This window comes from Notamacropus eugenii, chromosome 7 (genome assembly GCF_028372415.1).
Source record: "Notamacropus eugenii isolate mMacEug1 chromosome 7, mMacEug1.pri_v2, whole genome shotgun sequence".
Taxonomy (NCBI): domain Eukaryota; kingdom Metazoa; phylum Chordata; class Mammalia; order Diprotodontia; family Macropodidae; genus Notamacropus; species Notamacropus eugenii.
Genome location: NC_092878.1, coordinates 128,956,103 through 128,974,333, shown reverse-complemented (window position 1 = coordinate 128,974,333; position 18,231 = coordinate 128,956,103). Strand labels below are relative to the sequence as shown.

At 37.6% G+C, this 18,231-nt stretch overlaps 1 protein-coding gene across 1 annotated transcript in view; it reads right to left on the bottom strand.

Moving 5' to 3' along the window:
* Positions 1-17,088: 17,088 nt before the first annotated feature.
* Positions 17,089-18,231, bottom strand: part of MANBA (mannosidase beta) — a 106,201-nt gene continuing 105,058 nt past the window's right edge. Inside the window, exon 17 of the mRNA XM_072624368.1 lies at positions 17,089-17,463. Within this exon, the coding sequence (XP_072480469.1) occupies positions 17,239-17,463 (225 nt within the window). The 3' untranslated portion in view covers positions 17,089-17,238. The remainder of the gene's footprint in view (positions 17,464-18,231) is intronic.

The following is an 18,231-nucleotide window of genomic DNA, read 5'->3' as shown; positions in this document are numbered from 1 at the left end:
CTCCAAGTTCCTTATCTTTAAACAGTTCAAGATATTGCTATTACCCACAGAGTCCTTTGGGTAGAAGGAAAGGTGTGTTGCACCTCAAGAACAGCCAGAGCCTTGGCCCAATGTCGAAAAATGAGGTCATCGAATTACAAAGAATGGCAGGACCTAGTGGCTAGAAGGGGTAGGAGGATAAAAACAATCTCCTCAGCAGTCCACAGACTAAACAGAGGTAATCAAGCTCTAGAACAATCAAAGGATTAGCATAATAGAGCTGGAAGAACCTCAATGGTGTCTGAGACCAAACCCCAATTAACAGATGTGGAAACTGAGGACCAATGAGAGTAAATAATTGGCCCACTGATATAAAGGTAGTTAGTGACAGAGTCAGGACCAGAATCCAGGTTTTCTGACCTCTAGTCTAGTGCTTAGGGCATCCAAATTGGGAACTCCTTTTAACACGATGGACAGATCATGAAAAAACGAGAGAGGATCTGCAAGATGAGAGGACAAATGCCCCAATGTTCAAATATGAAAAGAAAACAAACAGTCTGCAAACTATGGGTCAATGAGTTTGATTTCAATTCCTGGGAAATTTCTAGAACGGATCATTAAAGACATGGTTAGTGAACATCTAGTTATAAAAGGAAACAGTAATTAAGAAGGGCAACTATGATTTCATCAAGAACCGATCATGCCAGACGACCCTCATTTCCCTTTTTGACAGGATTACTATACTAATAGATGAAGGGATTGCTGGGGATTTCTGCAAAGCTTTTGATAAAATATTTCATTGTATTCTTGTGAGGAAAATGGAGTGATATGACTAGATGATTAAAGTCACAGATTCAGAAATGGTTGGATGGCCAGACGTAAAGAGTAATTGTAATTAATGGCTCAATGTCAACACAACAGATCTCCACTGGAATACCCTAGGGATATGAGCTTAGCTCTGGAAACATTTTTATCAGTGACTTACATAAAGGCATAGGTAAATGTTATATTCATTAAATTTACAGATGAAGCAAAGGTGGGAAGGAAAATTAGCACAGTGAATAGAAAATGAATGGATGAATCTGAATATAAGGTAGGAATAATAATAATATTTATTAAATTTAATTAATTAATTATCTAATTAATTAATTAATTTGATTTATTAATATTTATTGTTCTTTAAGATTTGCAAAGCATCTTTAAATATCTCATTGGATTCTCACGATTTTGTGGGGTAGGGACAATTATTATCTCCATTTTACAGAGGAGGGAACTGAGGTGGAGAGAAATAAAATGATTTGCCCAGGACCACGTATCTAGTAAGTATCAAGCAGGATTTGAATTCAGGTTTTTCTGGCCCCGAATTCTAACACTCTGTGCACTGTGCCACCTCGATGAAATTCAAAAGGAATAAATGTAGTCTTGCATCAGGGTACACAAGAATCAACCTCACAAGGGGAGATACGGTTAGACAGCAGTTGTTCGTCCCAAATTGAAGGGCTATGGTGAATTGCGCCCACAATATGAATCAACGGTGTGATGCAGCAGCCAAAAAAAAAATCTAACATGACCTTGGGCTACATTAAGAGGGACAAAATTTCCCAGGAGAGCAGCTAGGGGGTGCAGTGGATGGCATTCTAGGCCTGGAGTCACAAGACCCCTCTTCCTGAGTTCAAATCTGGCCTCAGATACTTACCAGCTGTGTTGGCCTCAGTTTCCTTATCTTCAAAATGAGCTGGAGAAGAAAATGGCAAACCACTCTAGTATCTTTCCCAAGAAAACTCCAAATGGGGTCACAAAGATTTGGACATGACTAAAAACAACTTAACGACAACTTCCTAGGAATAGGAAGAAGATGGTCCCAATGTACTCTGCCCTCATCAGTCCTGATCTGGTGCATTGTGTTCAGGTACCGGAGTTCAAGAAAGACATTAATAAACTGGGGAATTGTCCAGAGAAGGACAACCAGAAGAGCAGAAGGCCTTGAGTCTATGGCATGTGTAATTAGGTTTAAAGTGCCAGGAATGTTTAGCCAGAGAAAAGAAGACACAGGGAAAAGATCATCACTGTCCAAGTATTTGAAGGATTATCATGTGAATAAGGATATAAACTTGTTCTATTTGGCCCCAAAGGGCAGAACCAAGAATAATGGCCACCAGGATGACCAAAGGGTAACTTTAGGTTCGATGTAGGTCAATACTTCCTAATGATTAGAGCCATCTCAAAGTCGAATGCCCTTTCTCATGAGGTGTGGGCATGCCCTACTTAAAGGTTTGTCTGTAAATGAGCATGTGTATGGTTTGTGACAAGGAAAACTTTCCCTTATTGGGAGTTGGATGAGATGACCACTTGTGATCCCCTTCCAACTCTCACATTCTGTGATTCTGTGAGCTGTGGCCTACATGGGAGTATTACCAAGATGGGAAAATCATTATGTTGCTGAAGGGGTTGGAGGTGAAGGTAGAAACCAAAGATCTGAGTCCTTCTGCCTGGCATAGAGAACAGAATTTCAAGAGTATTCGTTTATGGGACACTTTCTAGTTTATAATCAACAACCCTAGGAGGTAGTCAGGGCAAATATTAGTAGCCCCACTTTACAGATGAGGGAATTGAGGCTTTCAGAGCTTAAGTGACTTGCCCAGTGATAGAGCCTGAGATGCAAATCCAGCCCATCCTTCTACTAGGATACCTCTCTGAATGCCTCTACATTTCAAGAGAATTTTTTAAAAAGGAAAATAGAAGGATAACCAAGAGCTTATTATGGAAGCTGAGGACTTTTAAAGAGTACAGGCAGCTTCAGTCAGGAGAAGAAAGGGGAGCCTGCCTCACAAAGACATTATATAGGGTCATCCCCTACAGCTGGTGACCCAGTGAGAGTCACTTCCATCAACAAATCAAGGATTAAATGAGATAATACATGCAAAGCCCTTTGCAAATCTTAAATGAGCACTATATAGTGCTACTGTCCTTATCATTAAGTCAGATGATAATTATTCAGTCAGCCTTTACTGAGCCCTCTCCCTGTGGGAGCACTACACTAGACTCTGTATGACCAGAGCAAGGCCAGGAGATCCAGGCAAAGAATCTTTTACCATGAAGGAAGAACTATTCCCATCTTCCCCAAATTCCCCAAATGCCCCATCACACGTCCTATCCCATCTTTCCCCATTTGTCTCCCATCAGTCTTTTCCTCACTTCCTTGCCCTGCTTTACTAACTTTGTCCCTTCCTCCCCAGCAAGCAAATTTGAAGCTTCCCAGGATGGTTCAGAAGGACCCTAATTCTTACTACAAATAATTACAGAGAGCCACAATGTAGCCTCAGGAAAGCATAACCAACAGAACTTTATCAAAATCACCCCCCTAAAGAAACTCAATCCAGCCCAACTGTCCTTCCATGGGTTGTTTTTTTTCTTAAAACAGCAACTTCCAAAAAGGAAAAGTTTCTTTCCTCTCAATGTCTCTTTTTTGCATTTTCATATAAGTCCTTGGAATATCATTATTCTTTAAAAACAGGAACCACGCCATTCACCTTTTTATCTTCCACAGTATTTTCTTACACCTAGGAGTAATCATTTAATCCATAAGCATTTATTATGTGCCAACCATCTCCCAGGCACTGTGGTAGGCAGTGAGTATATAAAGGCAAAACTGAAACAGCCCTGGACTTCAAGGAGCTCATCTTTTCTCAGGAGCAACAACAGACATGGACCTCTACCTATTACATGTAGGTATGTATAGACACAATATACATGTGTGTTTATGTGTATACATACAAGCATACATATACACATACTCACAGACAAAATGCAATGTAAGTTATGGGTGGAGAAGCACTACCAATTGAGAGGAATCAACCAGTTTTTGTTAAACAAATGGATTACCCTACAGTGGCAGAAAAAAATGAAAGAAGATTCTCATGGGGAAACAACGTGTGTGGGCATGGTGACTCATGTCTGTCATCTCAGATACTAGGGAGGCTGAGGCTGGCAGGTGTACTCAAGAATTCTGGGCTGCATTGGGAGATGTATACATATATATACACATATACATACATGCACCTATATATGTGTATATATACATGTGTATATATGTGAGTGTGTATATGTATACAGATATGTATGCACATGTACATGCAATACATACATATACATACATATTAATTGGATGTCTGCACTAATTGGCATCAATATGGAGAGCCTCTGGGAGTAAGGAATCTTCAGTTGCGTAAGAATGGGCAAATTAATGCTTAGGCTGGGAATAGGGTATGTCAAAGCTGATCAGTATATTGGAATGGGCCATGAATAATTCCTGCTCTTAAAGACTATGAGAGATGGTAAGACTCAGTCTTAAAAAAAATATACAAAAAAGATAGATTAGACTAATGGATTACGATGCTACAGACAATACTAAGTGGATTATGGAATCCATTGAAAATGGTATGACAACTTGGGGCTGTTGAGACAAAGATGGAAGTTGAGTCATGGCAGGCTCAAATGATAAAATATGATATGAATGAGTGGGGTAATCATATGCTAGGTATTCCACCATTATATTCAAAAGAGATCAAGGAAAGATGAAAAAGTCCCACACATGCAAAAATATGCACAGCAACTCTCTTTGTGGTGGCAAAAAAATAGAAACTAAAAAGATACCCATTGATTGAGGAAAGATTAAATAAGCTGATGGATGTGATATAAGAAAGGAGATAGATAATTTCAAAAAGACATGGACAGACTTATTTTAACTAATACAGAATGAAGAAGCAGAATCAGAAGAATAATCAACATTAACATCAACATTATAAAAAAATAATTTGGAAGACTTTATAAACTGATTAAAAATGAAATGAGCAAAGCCAAGAGAACTACTGATTTATTCATTCAAACTGGATTCAGTCAAAGGGCTGCACTTGCGGACCTAGAGGGCCACATGTGGCTGCAGGTTCCCCAGCCCTATGTGATTACTTGTGGGCACCACATAATACCCTTATATTCCTTACGAGGGGGAACTTCCCTGTTTTACAAAAATATCAAGTTGTTGTTTTTTAAAGGAAGCCTTCCTTCATGCTTAGCCATACACTGAGCTAGAATGACAAAGAAATGATACTTGAGTGGTAAGTGCAAACAAGGAGCATCTTTCCAGCATCCCATCTATAAAGTACATAGGCCAGAGATATGTGCTCATTCCTCTTATTATCACTTTTTTATACCTTCTTCCTCCCCTTCCTTCTAAAACATACATATCCATCCTCTGAGAATGATCCCCAACAGAGAATTCCTCATCAATTAATCAGTCAATGAGCTTTTAGTTAGCACTTATCCTGGGCTAGGCATTGGACATACAAAGACAAAAGTAAAACAGACCCTGCCCTTAAGGAGTTTCTATTCTAATATCATTCTTCACTCTTCTTTCCCAAAGAAAAAAGAGTCAGACCTTTTTTCCAATCAACTTTTCATCTTAAAAAGTAGGTATAACACTTCCCAAACTGTGGGTCATGACCCAAGAAGCACTGAAGGGGTCACAAGTGAAAAAAGTTCAAGAAGCACTAAATGTATCAAAGAAAAAGGTGTATATTTTGTGCTATTGGTATAAGACTACCAGAAACATGTTTTTTATTAATTTATCATTACTTTGAATTCGAGCATTACTCTGCTCAAGAGAAAGAGGTCCAAAATCCTCATGGCCTAAGACATTTGTCCAACACATGTCACTTTGAAGTCCCAATTTACAGGATCCTTAAACAAGGAATAATTTGTAGTCATGACTGAGAAAGCGTACAGAGTTTAGGTAACAATTCACCTAACATTTTGCTTTAATAACAGAACAATAGTTCCTTAACTTTTGGCCTACCCTTGGAGAATCATTTTCCTAAAGTCATTCAGTTCTTTTTTAACTACTCCCTCTAAGGAGTCTTTCCTTTCCACCTGGTCAAAGGTAAGCTCTAGACATCTCTTGATGTCATTATTTACTTAATACCTTGAAGATTTAGGGAAGGATAGTCCTACTCTTAGGCTAATTAGTTAAGGGAGCCCCTGGCCCTTGCCCTGTCTCTGCCTTAATTACTTCAATGGGAGAGTTTTTACTGCTCATCTCTGAGAGAACAGGGCATAGCTTTAAAATTGATAGTTGAGCAAATGTATATTAGATTTCTCTTACAGATTAAATCAAAAGCTTCAGACTAGAATAATCTTAAATGCTTCCTTAATATTTCTAAAGGGGGGAATAGGAGGGGCTTTGTATGCTTCCACAGAAGTATCCAAACCAGAAACTATTCAGGCTTTCTATTTCTCTCCCAAGAAACGGTTACTTTCCTTTGTTATTCTGAATTCTATCCTAATTTGGTTCTTGCCTTACCAAAGTCATTCATTTTTAGTCTCTAGACCAGTGGTCTCCAAAGTAAGGGCATGGAGTGGCATCAAGGGCGCTATGATTTAACTCTAAGGGATAGTTGATCAACTAAACAGTAAGAAGATGGGTTGCAACCCCTTATAGACACATAGCCAACCTCAGGCTTATCTTTAACATTTTCATCTATTTCAACACTCTCCCACTCCACTCCCACTCAAAGTTGGCCTTCTATGGGTACACCAGGATGGTTTTAAGGTGGAAAGTATAGTACCCTACATGGCCCAGGCATCCACAACAATTACACAAAGAAACTTACACCACCATCCTCAGAATGCCCACATAGTTTCTATATAGCATTCATCCCACCAAGTTTACATCCAAATATGGTATTGCTGCTAGATGAGTCTGTGTCTCAGCTACCGATGGGTTGGGGCCCAAAGGTTGATGTTTCTTCTCACATCTCTGGGTTTTGTGAAACTACTCTCTTGGTTTTTCTCCTTACTGTCTAACCATTTCTCAGTTGTCCTTGTTGAATCATCGTTTGTATCATACCTGCTAACTGTAAGTGTTCTTCAAGGTTCTATCTAGGGTCCTTTTCTCTTCTCTCCTGATATTCTGCCTCTTGGTTACTCCATCAGCTCTCATGGGTTTAATTATCATCTGTGTCGAATGATTCCCAGATAAATATATTCAGTCTTAATTTTCTCTACTAAACTTCAGTGCCTCATCACAAAATGCCTCTGACATTTAGAACTGGATGTACTGTAGGCATCTCAAACCCAGCATGTTCAAAATTAAACTAATTACCTTCCTCTGTAAACCTTTCTCTTCTAAATTTCCCTATTTATATTTGAAAAGTGTTCGCCACTCATGTAGGTTTTTTAATGTCCACCTGGGTTGTCTAAATGCAGCTCACAGGGAGGCACTGACAGACATCTCTGGAATCTTTCCCACTCCTCTCCAAGGGAGACTTTGATTCCTGCCTATAGAAGGGGTAATGAGGATTGCCTCTCTGTTATGAGAAAGAGGAGTACTTACAATTATCTGCTCCACTATTTCTGATCTAGGGATGATTTCTTTTTATTCAAAGCAACAAAGCTTCTAGCTTTGCTGACTGCTCTTCCTTAAAGAGAAAGGGGGGGACTATTCCCAAGCAAATATCTATAGACTTTGATCATTCCCAGCAAGTAACGTTTACGTGAAAGATGATCACAAATGGTAAATCATGAGCAAACCCAGATCAGAATATTCCAGAAAACAGAGTGAATTAGCTTTCCCACTGGTAGCCAGGTATCTCAGTTCAACCAAAAGAACGGCACTGATTTCACCCAAAGAAAATTCCTCAAAATGTCTAAAGAAGTAAACTGAAAATCAGGAACATGTGAGGAGCAGGCTTTCCCCTACATTTCTGCATTCCAAAGTCTGTCTGTCTCTCCACATGTCTGGAACTGATCCCCAAGTGAGTCTGGAATCATGCATGTCTTCTCTCAAAACAGGAATGAAGAATATATTTTCTCTCTAAAGCTCTCCAGACAATTACCACCTTTTTAGGTGGCATCTAGTCATCATTCTCTCCACCAGTCCAGAATTACTTCTGAGCAATAGCATGCAAAACAACTCAGGTTTGAAATCCAAGTGACATACAGAGAGTACCAACTTATTAGTCACCCATGTTCTCAAGTTTGGTGTTATCCTAGATCCCTTTTCCTACTCCCAATCAGGTGCCAAGTCTTGTTGCTTCTGTTTCCACACCACATCTTGTATTATTTGTTAGCTTTTCTTTACTCATATAGGCACTACTCTGGTTGAGACCCTTGATCCCTCTCACCTGGATTACAGTAGTAACCACCTAATTGATTTCTCTGCCTCCAATTTCTTCTTTCTCCAATCTATCTACATAGCTACCAAAGTTATTTTCCATAAGTGCAGGTCATTTTCCTACTCAAAAAGTTGCAGGAGCTCCCTATAGCCTCTAGGATCAAATGTTATTTTACCTTTATCTTATCCTTTTTAAACTTCCATTTTCAGGTTTTATAATATAAATAACGCTTAGTATAGCAACACCGGTATGTAACATAAATAAACACATACATACTGGGAACACATGCACAAAATGTTTTTACTGATAAAGGTGCACAATCTAAAATTTTGGAGACCACTGCTCTACACTATTCTTACAAATTTTTTCATCTGTTCTCTTTCCCTAGTCATCTGCTCAGGATGCTTTATGCCAAGTTTCATAGATCCATGGTAATTAAATCTAATTATAAAGCATTCAAATGCCACCCTTTTGCAAAGGCAGCAACGATGGATTAGAAGGAAGTAGGACAAAAAGCAGAGATAAGAAAAAGTTGCTATGTGGCAAACCTTGAGCTCCAGCCCACTGGGGCAAAACCCTTGTGAGCACTGAACTCTAAAAAAGAAATTGGAACTCAAAAGCAGTGATATTTTAGGGGCTTCACAGTTATGATGCAACTGGGTTCATATTCCTACTTACTAGCAGGAATACATCCTACTTACCAGTCATGAGATCCTGGGAAATTCTCAACCTCTGAGACTCAGTTTATTTATCTGGACAAAGAGGATAACAACACTGACACATGAATCCTGGTTCAAGACACACACTGGTACCTGACACACACTGGCCATGTGGCCCTGGGTAAGTCCCTTAACCTCTCAGAACTTTAGGCAATTCTCTAGGACCAAAAGCTGTGGAGAAAGTGCCCATCCCCACTGGGAGAGAGAATTCCCTAGAAGCTCCCTTCACCAATAAAATCAGAAGTCCAGTCTCTACCTCCTAATAATGACACTATTTGCTCTTAGAGCTAGATTTTGTAAACTTTTAAAGGAAAATTGCAAAACCTATTTCCATGTTGCCCATGTTGTGAAATAAAAGAGACAAAAAAAGGAAAAATAAAGTGAAGAAAAAGCATGCTTTGATCTGCATTCAGACACCATCAGTTTTTCTCTGGAGATAGATAACATCTGTCATCATAAAGGCCTTCAGAATTGTCTTAGATCATTATATATCTGAAAATAGCTAAGTGGCTTATCGTACAATATTGCTGTTACTGTATAAATGTTCTCCTGCTTATGCTCACTTAATTTTGCATCAATTCGTGCAAGTCTTTCCAGGTTTTTCTAAGAATATCCCACTTATCATTTCTCATAACATAAGAGTATTCCATTGCGATCATATACAACTTGTTCAGACATTCCCAATCAATGGATATCCCCCTCAAATTCCAATTCTTTGCCACAACTTAAAGAGCTGCTATAAATATTTTTGTACGTATACAGAGGGCCCTTTTCGTTGTTTATCTCTTTGGAATATAGACCTAGTAGTGGTATTGTTTGGTCAAAGGATATGCATGATTTTATAGTTCCAAAGGGCTCTACAGAATGGTTGAATCAGTATACCAGTTTATAAACTTTTAAAGTGCTACACTGAGAATTATTATTAGGCACATAGAATTACAGAGATAGAAGGAACTATTGTAAGGGTCAATTCAGTCATTTTAGATATGAACAAACAAAACAAGAGAGATTCAGTGATGTGACCAAAGGTACTAAGTGAATTCATGATACAGGCAGGAGTAGAATACAAGTCTCCCAACACCCAATCTGATGTTCATACTACTCACCATTGTCCTTGACTCATATCCTTCTGAAACTAATTCAGATACAGCCTTGCCCATTTTCTCCACCTGCCTGATCAAATGGGCTCCCCAAACTCAGCATAGTATTTCAACAGGATGCCCTCCAGAAGCTTTCCATGGTTAACCATGCTAATATTCTCCTTCCCCAAGCCAAATCACTAAACAAGCCTCTCTGGTTCAGCCTCCATCCCCTTCCACAAATGACTTTTGATGACTTCTCATTCTGCCAACCCCCAGAAAAGTAGTCTCCCAGATTCCTAGCATTACAGTTTTGTGATGTCAACCTCTATACAATCAACATATTAAAAAAAAACACAAATAAATTAGATAACATAATTCTACCAATGGAAGAGAAAGGTCAGAAGACCTTTACATGCTTCTAGGACTAACCCATTGTTGGTTCATCAAAAAGGTTAGTTAACCAAGGTTCAGATCAGATTGCCTAAGTTCAATATACTTAACAATAGTGAACAATTCACTGAATTTTATGAAAGGGAAGTGTATCCCTTGACCAATTTGATGGGCTCTCATGAGTCTATAAAGAAGTAAGCCTCTGGGAGATCTGTAGGCACATGGAGTGTGGGCATGACCACTGTTTTTCTGTTGAAAGAATAAAAGAGAGGTACTGATTGGATTTCTGTGACAGGGGCTATTACCAAGATGATTTGTTATTTGGGATCCTGGAAGCTAGATTCCAGTTGGATTCTGCTAAACTGTAAAAGAACCTATAGAGTCCATAGAACAAAGTCAGAGTGTACCCCCTCCTCTCACCCCAATTTTCCTTTTGTTTTTTCTTTCTTCTCCCATTTCAAGAACAAATCAGAATTCATTTAGCAGAGTAGGCCTATGTTCTAAAGAGAAGTCTGTTGCCTCTTTTTCTATAATAACCACAGAATATATATATGTATATATACATATATATATACATATATATATTCTGCCTTAAGGTATGCAAAATACTTCACATGCAAAACTGTATCTCATTTGTTCTCAAGTTTAATGTGACAGAGAAAGGCAGTTCTTCTGACCCAAGGGATATCTCGTCTCTGAAGCCATCTCCTCCATTCTCACCAAGGAGACAAAGAGAATACCCACATTCTCCATGGAGGGCTCATCAGATGCCCCGAAGGCTCATTGCATTGGAAATTAATTTTAAATTCCAAATTTTTTTCACCCCAAATACAATTATGTCCTATCTTAATTCATCATCTTATGGTGGTAAATTTAGTGGGGGACGAGGGGAGGAAGGAGAGATCGCCCAATAGATTTTATCCACATTGGTACTTCTATTTTATGTACATCACCTTTGGAAGAGTTTAGAAACATTCTTCAATTTCAGTACTTACTTCTGAACTCTAATCCACCTTCATTCTCTTTGTAGAAACACAAGCTTGTAAAAGACAGCTACAATGACAAAATCTACCCAAAATAAGATTTCCGTGGCTATGAATGAAAACATTTCCTTTTTGATTACTACTTCTCTAATGGTAGATTGGGGTTCAAGTAAAGCAGTCTCTGTCATTTCAACTTCTCAAACACAGGCTTTGCAACCAGAGAAGATAAAGATGTAGTTGTTTGGTCTCTTTTCTTTCTTCGAGTGTTTACTTGTCTTGGAAATCTTTCCAGAAATACAAAACCACAAAGTAGAACAATGCACGTCATGCATCATAGTAAATGGCATGTCCTCTCCTTTAGAAAGCAGTCATAGAGAGCAGCAGTGGTACTCATAAAAATTATGGGGGGCAAGGGAAAGTTAAGTAGTACTGGATTTTTTAATTAACTTAAATACTAAAAAATGCACATTTTAATATACGAACAGAAAAGATTGTATATGAAATTTTGAATCCATGTGCAGTTTGCTTTTTCAGTATATATTAAACATGTTAATACCAACACTGTCCTATTTGTCTGTGTCCCCTTCTGAACTTCCTTCTGTTCTCTTCCATGCAGTCTTTTTCACTGTTTTATTGATATTATTATTTTCTTTGATTCCCTACTTCTTACCCTGAAGGTCTCTCTTGTAACAAATAAGTAGAATCAAGAAAAAAAATGAACACATTTGCTAAGTCTGAAGATATGTGTGCCATTCTGCCTTTCTAGTCCATCACCTCTCTGCCAAGAGGTGGGAAGCATCAGCCTTCTGGAGGCATGATTGATCATTTATATTGATCAGAATTCTGGAATCTAACCTGCTTCCCATGATAATGTTCCCATGATACTGATATATGTTATTGAGTAAACTCTCATTGTATTTACTTTATTCTGCATCAGATCAGTTAACTCTTTCTAGGTTTCTCTGAATCTGCTATACTCAAGTATTCTTAAGGCACATAGTTTGTCTGATAGTGCATTAGTGTGTCTATTCAGCCACAACCCCTCCAACAATTAGAATTATTATCTTTTGTCATCTTTGTTAATCTGATGGGTGAGATAGAACCTGAGTCGTAATAATATTCATTTCTCTTGTTGTTAATGATTTGCTATTTTTTTTCACGTTTGGCAACATTTCTTTTGAAAATGGGTCATAAACTTCAACCATTTCTCTGTTGTGGAATGGCTGTTGTTCTTATATATTTGTATCAATTATATGTGTGTGTGTTTATGTGTGTATGTGACATATAGATAAGTTATCTATATGTCACACACATATAAGGAACCTATTCAAATTTATAAAAGCCATTTGCCAACTGATAAATGGTCAAAGATATCAATAGGCAGTTATCAAGGAAGACATTCAAGCTATCTAGCTGTTCAGTCACTTCAGTCATGTTTGACTCTTCGTGATCCCTTCTGGAGTTTTCTTGACAAAGATACAAGAGTGGTTTGCTATTTCTGAGAAATGCAAATTTAAAGCAACTCTGAGGCTCTGCTTCACACCCTTATGATTAGCAAAGTTGATAAAAATGGAAAATGACAAATGTTGGAGGTGCTGTAAGAAAACAGATACATCAATGCACTGTTTGTGGTCTGGTCATTCTTGAACGCATCTGCCAAATTGTGCTTACCCTTTGATCCAGCGGTAACATTACTAGGTCTAGATTCCAAAAAGACCAAAGAAAGAGGAAAAGTCTTAAATATGTAGTAAAATATTAATAACAGTTCTTTTTTTTGATGTTTAAGGAAACCCAAAAACTAAAACTAAGGAGGATATTTATCAATAGGGAAATGAACAAACTGTGGTGTATGGATGATTTAATAATGGAATATTATGATGATGTAAGAAATGATGAACAGAATGGTTTCAGAGATTATGGGGAAGACTTGTATGAAATGACATAGCATGAAGTAAACAGAATCCATGAAACAATTCATGCTATAAAATCAATATTTAAAAAGTGAATAATTTTAAAGACTTAAGAAGGTTAATAACAATTAATCAACATTCCAGAAAAACAATGGTGAATCGTATCCACTTTCTGACAGAGATAAAGGGTGAGAAGTGAATTTTTGAACATGGTTAATGGGTGATTTGGTTTACTTGACTATGTTTTTTGTGGTTGTTGCTGTTACTGTTGTTGGTATAAGGGTTTTATCTTTTTCTTTTTCCTTGAAAGAAAGGAGGCTGAGAAAAAGAGTTGGGCAGTAGAAAAAAAAATGCTTTGCAATGAAAGCAGGGAAACAATCTTTACAGCAAGTATCTCTGATAAAGGCCTCATTTCACAAATATCTAGAGAACTGAGTCAAATTTACAGAACATAAGCCATTCCCCAACTGATAAATGGTCAAAGGATATGAACATGAAGTTTTCAGATGAAGAAATCAAAACTATCTATAGTCATATGAAAAAATGCCCTAAATCACTAGTGATTAGAGAAATGGCACATTAAAACAACTTTGAGGCAACACCTCACACCTATCAGACTGGCTATTATGACAGAAAAGGAAAATGATAAATGTTGGAGAGGATGTGGGAAAATTGGAACATTAATGTACTGTTGGTGGAGTTGTGAACTGATCCAACCATTCTGCAAAGCAATTTGGCAATGCCCAAAGGGCAATCAAACTGCATATACCCTTTAATCCAGTAATACCACTTCTAGGTCTGTATCCCAAAGAGATCATTTTTTAAAAAGGAAAAGGACCTAGATATACAATAATATTTATAAGCATCTCTTTTTGTGATGGCAAAAAATTGGAAACTGAGGGGATGTCCATCAGTTGGGGAATGGTTGAACAAGCTGAGGTACATGTACGTAATGGAATACTATTCTTTCATAAGAAATGATGAGCAGGCAGATATCAGAAAAACCAGGAAAGATGGACATGAACTGATACAAAGGGAAATGAGCAGAACCAGGAGAACACTGTACACAGTAACAGCAATGTTGTTTGATGATCAACTATAAGTAACTTCATTCTTTTCTGCTATACAATAATCTAAGACATTACAAAGGACTCATGATAGAAAATGCTATCCCCACCCAGAGAAAGAACTGAAGGACTCTGAATGAAGATCCAAGTATACTATTTTTTTCTTTATTTTCATGCTTTATTTTTTATTTTATTTTATTCATACCTCATTTTTTTCATGATTTCTTTTTTCCTTTTGGTCTGTTTCTTCTTTCACAATTATGACTAATATGGAAATGTTCTACATGATTGTACATACATAGCCTCTATCAAGTTGTGAGAGAAAGGAAGAAGAAAAATTTGGAACTCAAAATTTTCTAAAAATGAATGCTTAAAATTTTCTTTATATATAATTTGAAAAAATAAAATACAACAAAAATGCTTAGTCATTTAAAAAATTATTCTAAAACTATTTTTAAAAATCCCTATATATCTTGGATATCAGATCTTTACCAGAGATTTGCTACAAATACTTTCCCAAATAACTCACCCTTCTAATTCTGACAGCTTTGATTTTATTTTGTGCAACAGCTTTTCAATTTTCTATAATCAAAATTATTCATTTTATTTTCTAAGATCCTCTTAATCCTTTGTTTAATCAAAAATTCTCCCCATTAACCATAATTCCAAATAGTACCTTCTCTCCTTATGGTAGGAGAAATGTCTACCATAGTCCTCTGCCATATGGGATGGGCTAGTTCTTTTCTTTAAAAGTATTAAGAGCACTCTACCAATTATGCCAGTCATTGCAGGTGCAGAATGGCTTTCTGGTAGTTTGGTTCCAATATTGTAATGCACAAATCGAGGAAATTGGTCCAGTGCACAATTCTTCTCACATTTTCTTATGTGACTTTTTCAAATTAAGCCATCTATCCATTTCTAGCTTACTGTGGCATATGGTGAAATATATTTGTTTAAATTTAATTTGTCAGTATGATTTTTTAGTGTTCACAGCAGTCTTTATCTAACAGTGAGTCATTATGTCATCCTTTGATTTATTAAGTACCAGGTGCTAACATAATCTATTCCATTGATCAACTCTTTTATTTTTTAACTAGAACCAAATAGTTTTTATTAATTACTGCTTTTCAGTTTGAAATCTGCTACAGCAAAACTCCCTTCAGTTCTCCTTTCTTTCTCATTATTTTCCTTGATATTCTTAATTTTTTGATTCCTTCAAAAATATTATTTCTAGTACTAGAGAGCGTGGTATGGTACTAAATCTGTAAATTAAAACAGTATTATCATTTTTATATTAGCAGACCAACAGAGTACAATTGATGGCACAATTTGTTTTCCTCTATTTTTATAGAGGAAGTACCAAGTATGTCTTGATGGGTGGACTCCCAGATGTTGGACACATTTTGCAATTATTTTGGATGGGATTTCTTTTTCTCTCTCTTCATGTTAGGTCCTACTAGTCATCTGCAGACAAGCTGAAGATGATTGTGGGCTTATTTTCTATCCTGCTACTTGAAATGAACAAGATTGATTCTGTATCATTTTCTTATTGATCAGATTTACTGATAATTATTTTGCCCTGTAATTGCTTTTAAGTCATAGGTCTCTGTCTCCAAACTTAGTTCAGAATTCAGCTGGCCTAGAATGGGTAAAATTTAGAAATCCAGTTCTCTTGCTAAACACCAATCTATTCTTGCCTCAAGGAATCTAGCTAACCTTGGGGGATGCAGCTTGCCATAAGGGAATCTGGTCTAGTATTTTATACCACCACACTATCCTTCAAGGATATTTGCTTTGCTGTCTGTAGTCTGGTCCATTATCTCTAAACCTTGCAGCTGGACTCAATAAACACTCCTTAGTCATAACAAAGAAGAAGTGGGTTGCTGCTGGCCTTTCATGACCAAACTTCCAACCGTGTCATTTCCCACACTTCGGCTATGCAACCAATCATGTAGTCCTCAATTCCAAGGGACCATCTGCCCTGTACTGCTTTTTATTCTATGCTCATAAAAATGTATTACAGTTTCAATTAAGGATCTTTGACTAGAAACTGAGGCAGTCGTTGACCCTTTTATTGACAAATAGCATGCCCTTGCTAATAAAATGATATCTTGCTTGGAGAAATATGCCTCAGTTTACTTTTTTGTTAAATTTAATCTGCCTCACACTTTACTGAAGTTATCATTTATTTCAGTTAATTTTTTAGTTTAAGCTTCTTGATTCTCTAAGTAAACCATCCTATCCAGCAAACAGTGAATAAGTAATGATGAGAAGCAAAACCAGAAATATTAGGGTTACGAGATAACACAAATCTTCCACATGGTCATGGAGTGAGGTTGCCAAAGGTCATTGCTTTCTCCAGTGCAGCTAGGCCCACGGCAAGGGTTGATACTGAAAATCATCCTATACTATGACTTAGTGTTTCCCAGCTCATAGGCCAAGACTCTGCAACCTCATAATCTGTCTTTAGAGACCTCTAAGGGATTTCTTCCCTATCATATTGAGGGACTGGGTAGACAGCCTCATCTTCCTCACTGATCCAGTTTTCTGGTTTCAACATTATCTATTATGGTTCTCAAACAGAGAAGCCACCCAGGTGAACAGCTATAACTCCATAAACCTGGCTCATTTGCATCTTGTTGATCACAAAACTCTATTTACATCTAAATTTTTTGTTCCAAGTGTTAGGCAAGCAAGGATGGTTTTCAATGCCTACATGGGTCCTAGGGAAAAAAATATCCCAGCCTATAGGATAGGGCCCTAGGAAGTATTACTCGTACCACAATCATATTAAGGAAAGGTCCATTTATTCCCATGTTTTCCAGCTCCTTCAATAAAAAAAGGGATTGTAGTTTTCAAAAATTTTTTCCAGCTCATATGTAATCATATGATTTTTGATTTTGATTTTTTATACGGTCACTGAAAAAAACTGGGATTTCTTCAGTAAATGTCTGCCAGTGAAATCAAGCGAAGAGATTTTTCAAGTGCAGTAACGCTGGTTGACTTCCAAGGGTAGAAAATTATTGTTTTTCTCTCCTCTGTCAAGAGGAAACCATTGTCACTAAATCTCCCCGGTATACTTCCTACATCCAGCCAAACAAAAGGAGCAACGGCTGTGGTTCTGAGTTCAAAACTGTACACGTTCTCTTGCTGGGTTATCTTGGCCTAGAGAAAAGAACATATATAGAATGAGATAACCCGGACTATGCGTGTGCCTATGGTGTGATCCCTACTGTGCTACCATAAGTCAATGTCAGAGGATTTGGGGGCAGTTACCATCGGATAATCATTAGTCATACATTCATGCACTTTTTGCTTCAGATATTTAAAGAAACATATGATTCATTCATTAAAAGTTGAGGAAAAGGCTGGTTAGATCTTAAAACAAGAAATTCAACTGCCTGTCCTTGATACAGAGATTCTTCTGTGAGCACCCCAAAACTTTCACTAATGGGTTATTCCAGCACAAACTCATTAGGAGGGGTAGTATTTTGCATCAGGGGAAAGAGAGCCTGGGAAATTTAAGCGATGTGTAATAAGGTCACATAACAAACAAAGCCTTTGGAAGAAGGAAAACTCAATTTGAATTCTTGGTGTATTAACCAACGCTCTCCCTTTCACCATTTTGGGCTACAGAATACATTTGAGCAAAATTATTAGCTAGACACCAGGCTCTCATCAGAGCCTGAATCTCTCCCTGTTGAGCATAGCCGGTACTCCCAGGAAGCAGCCCACTTTCCCCTCGCTATGTTCTAACAGCATTCCAGGTTAGTGATTTTCTTTTCTCTAAGACTTAAGACTGGAGGGTGCTGAGGGGAGGGTTGGACACGTAGAACCTGGGCTCCAGAATCTGCCTGGTCTTTATGACCCTGTAAAGGACACATCTGTTGCCTCTTTGGAGACTTGTCTCTTTACTTGGCTTTCCTCAACAGG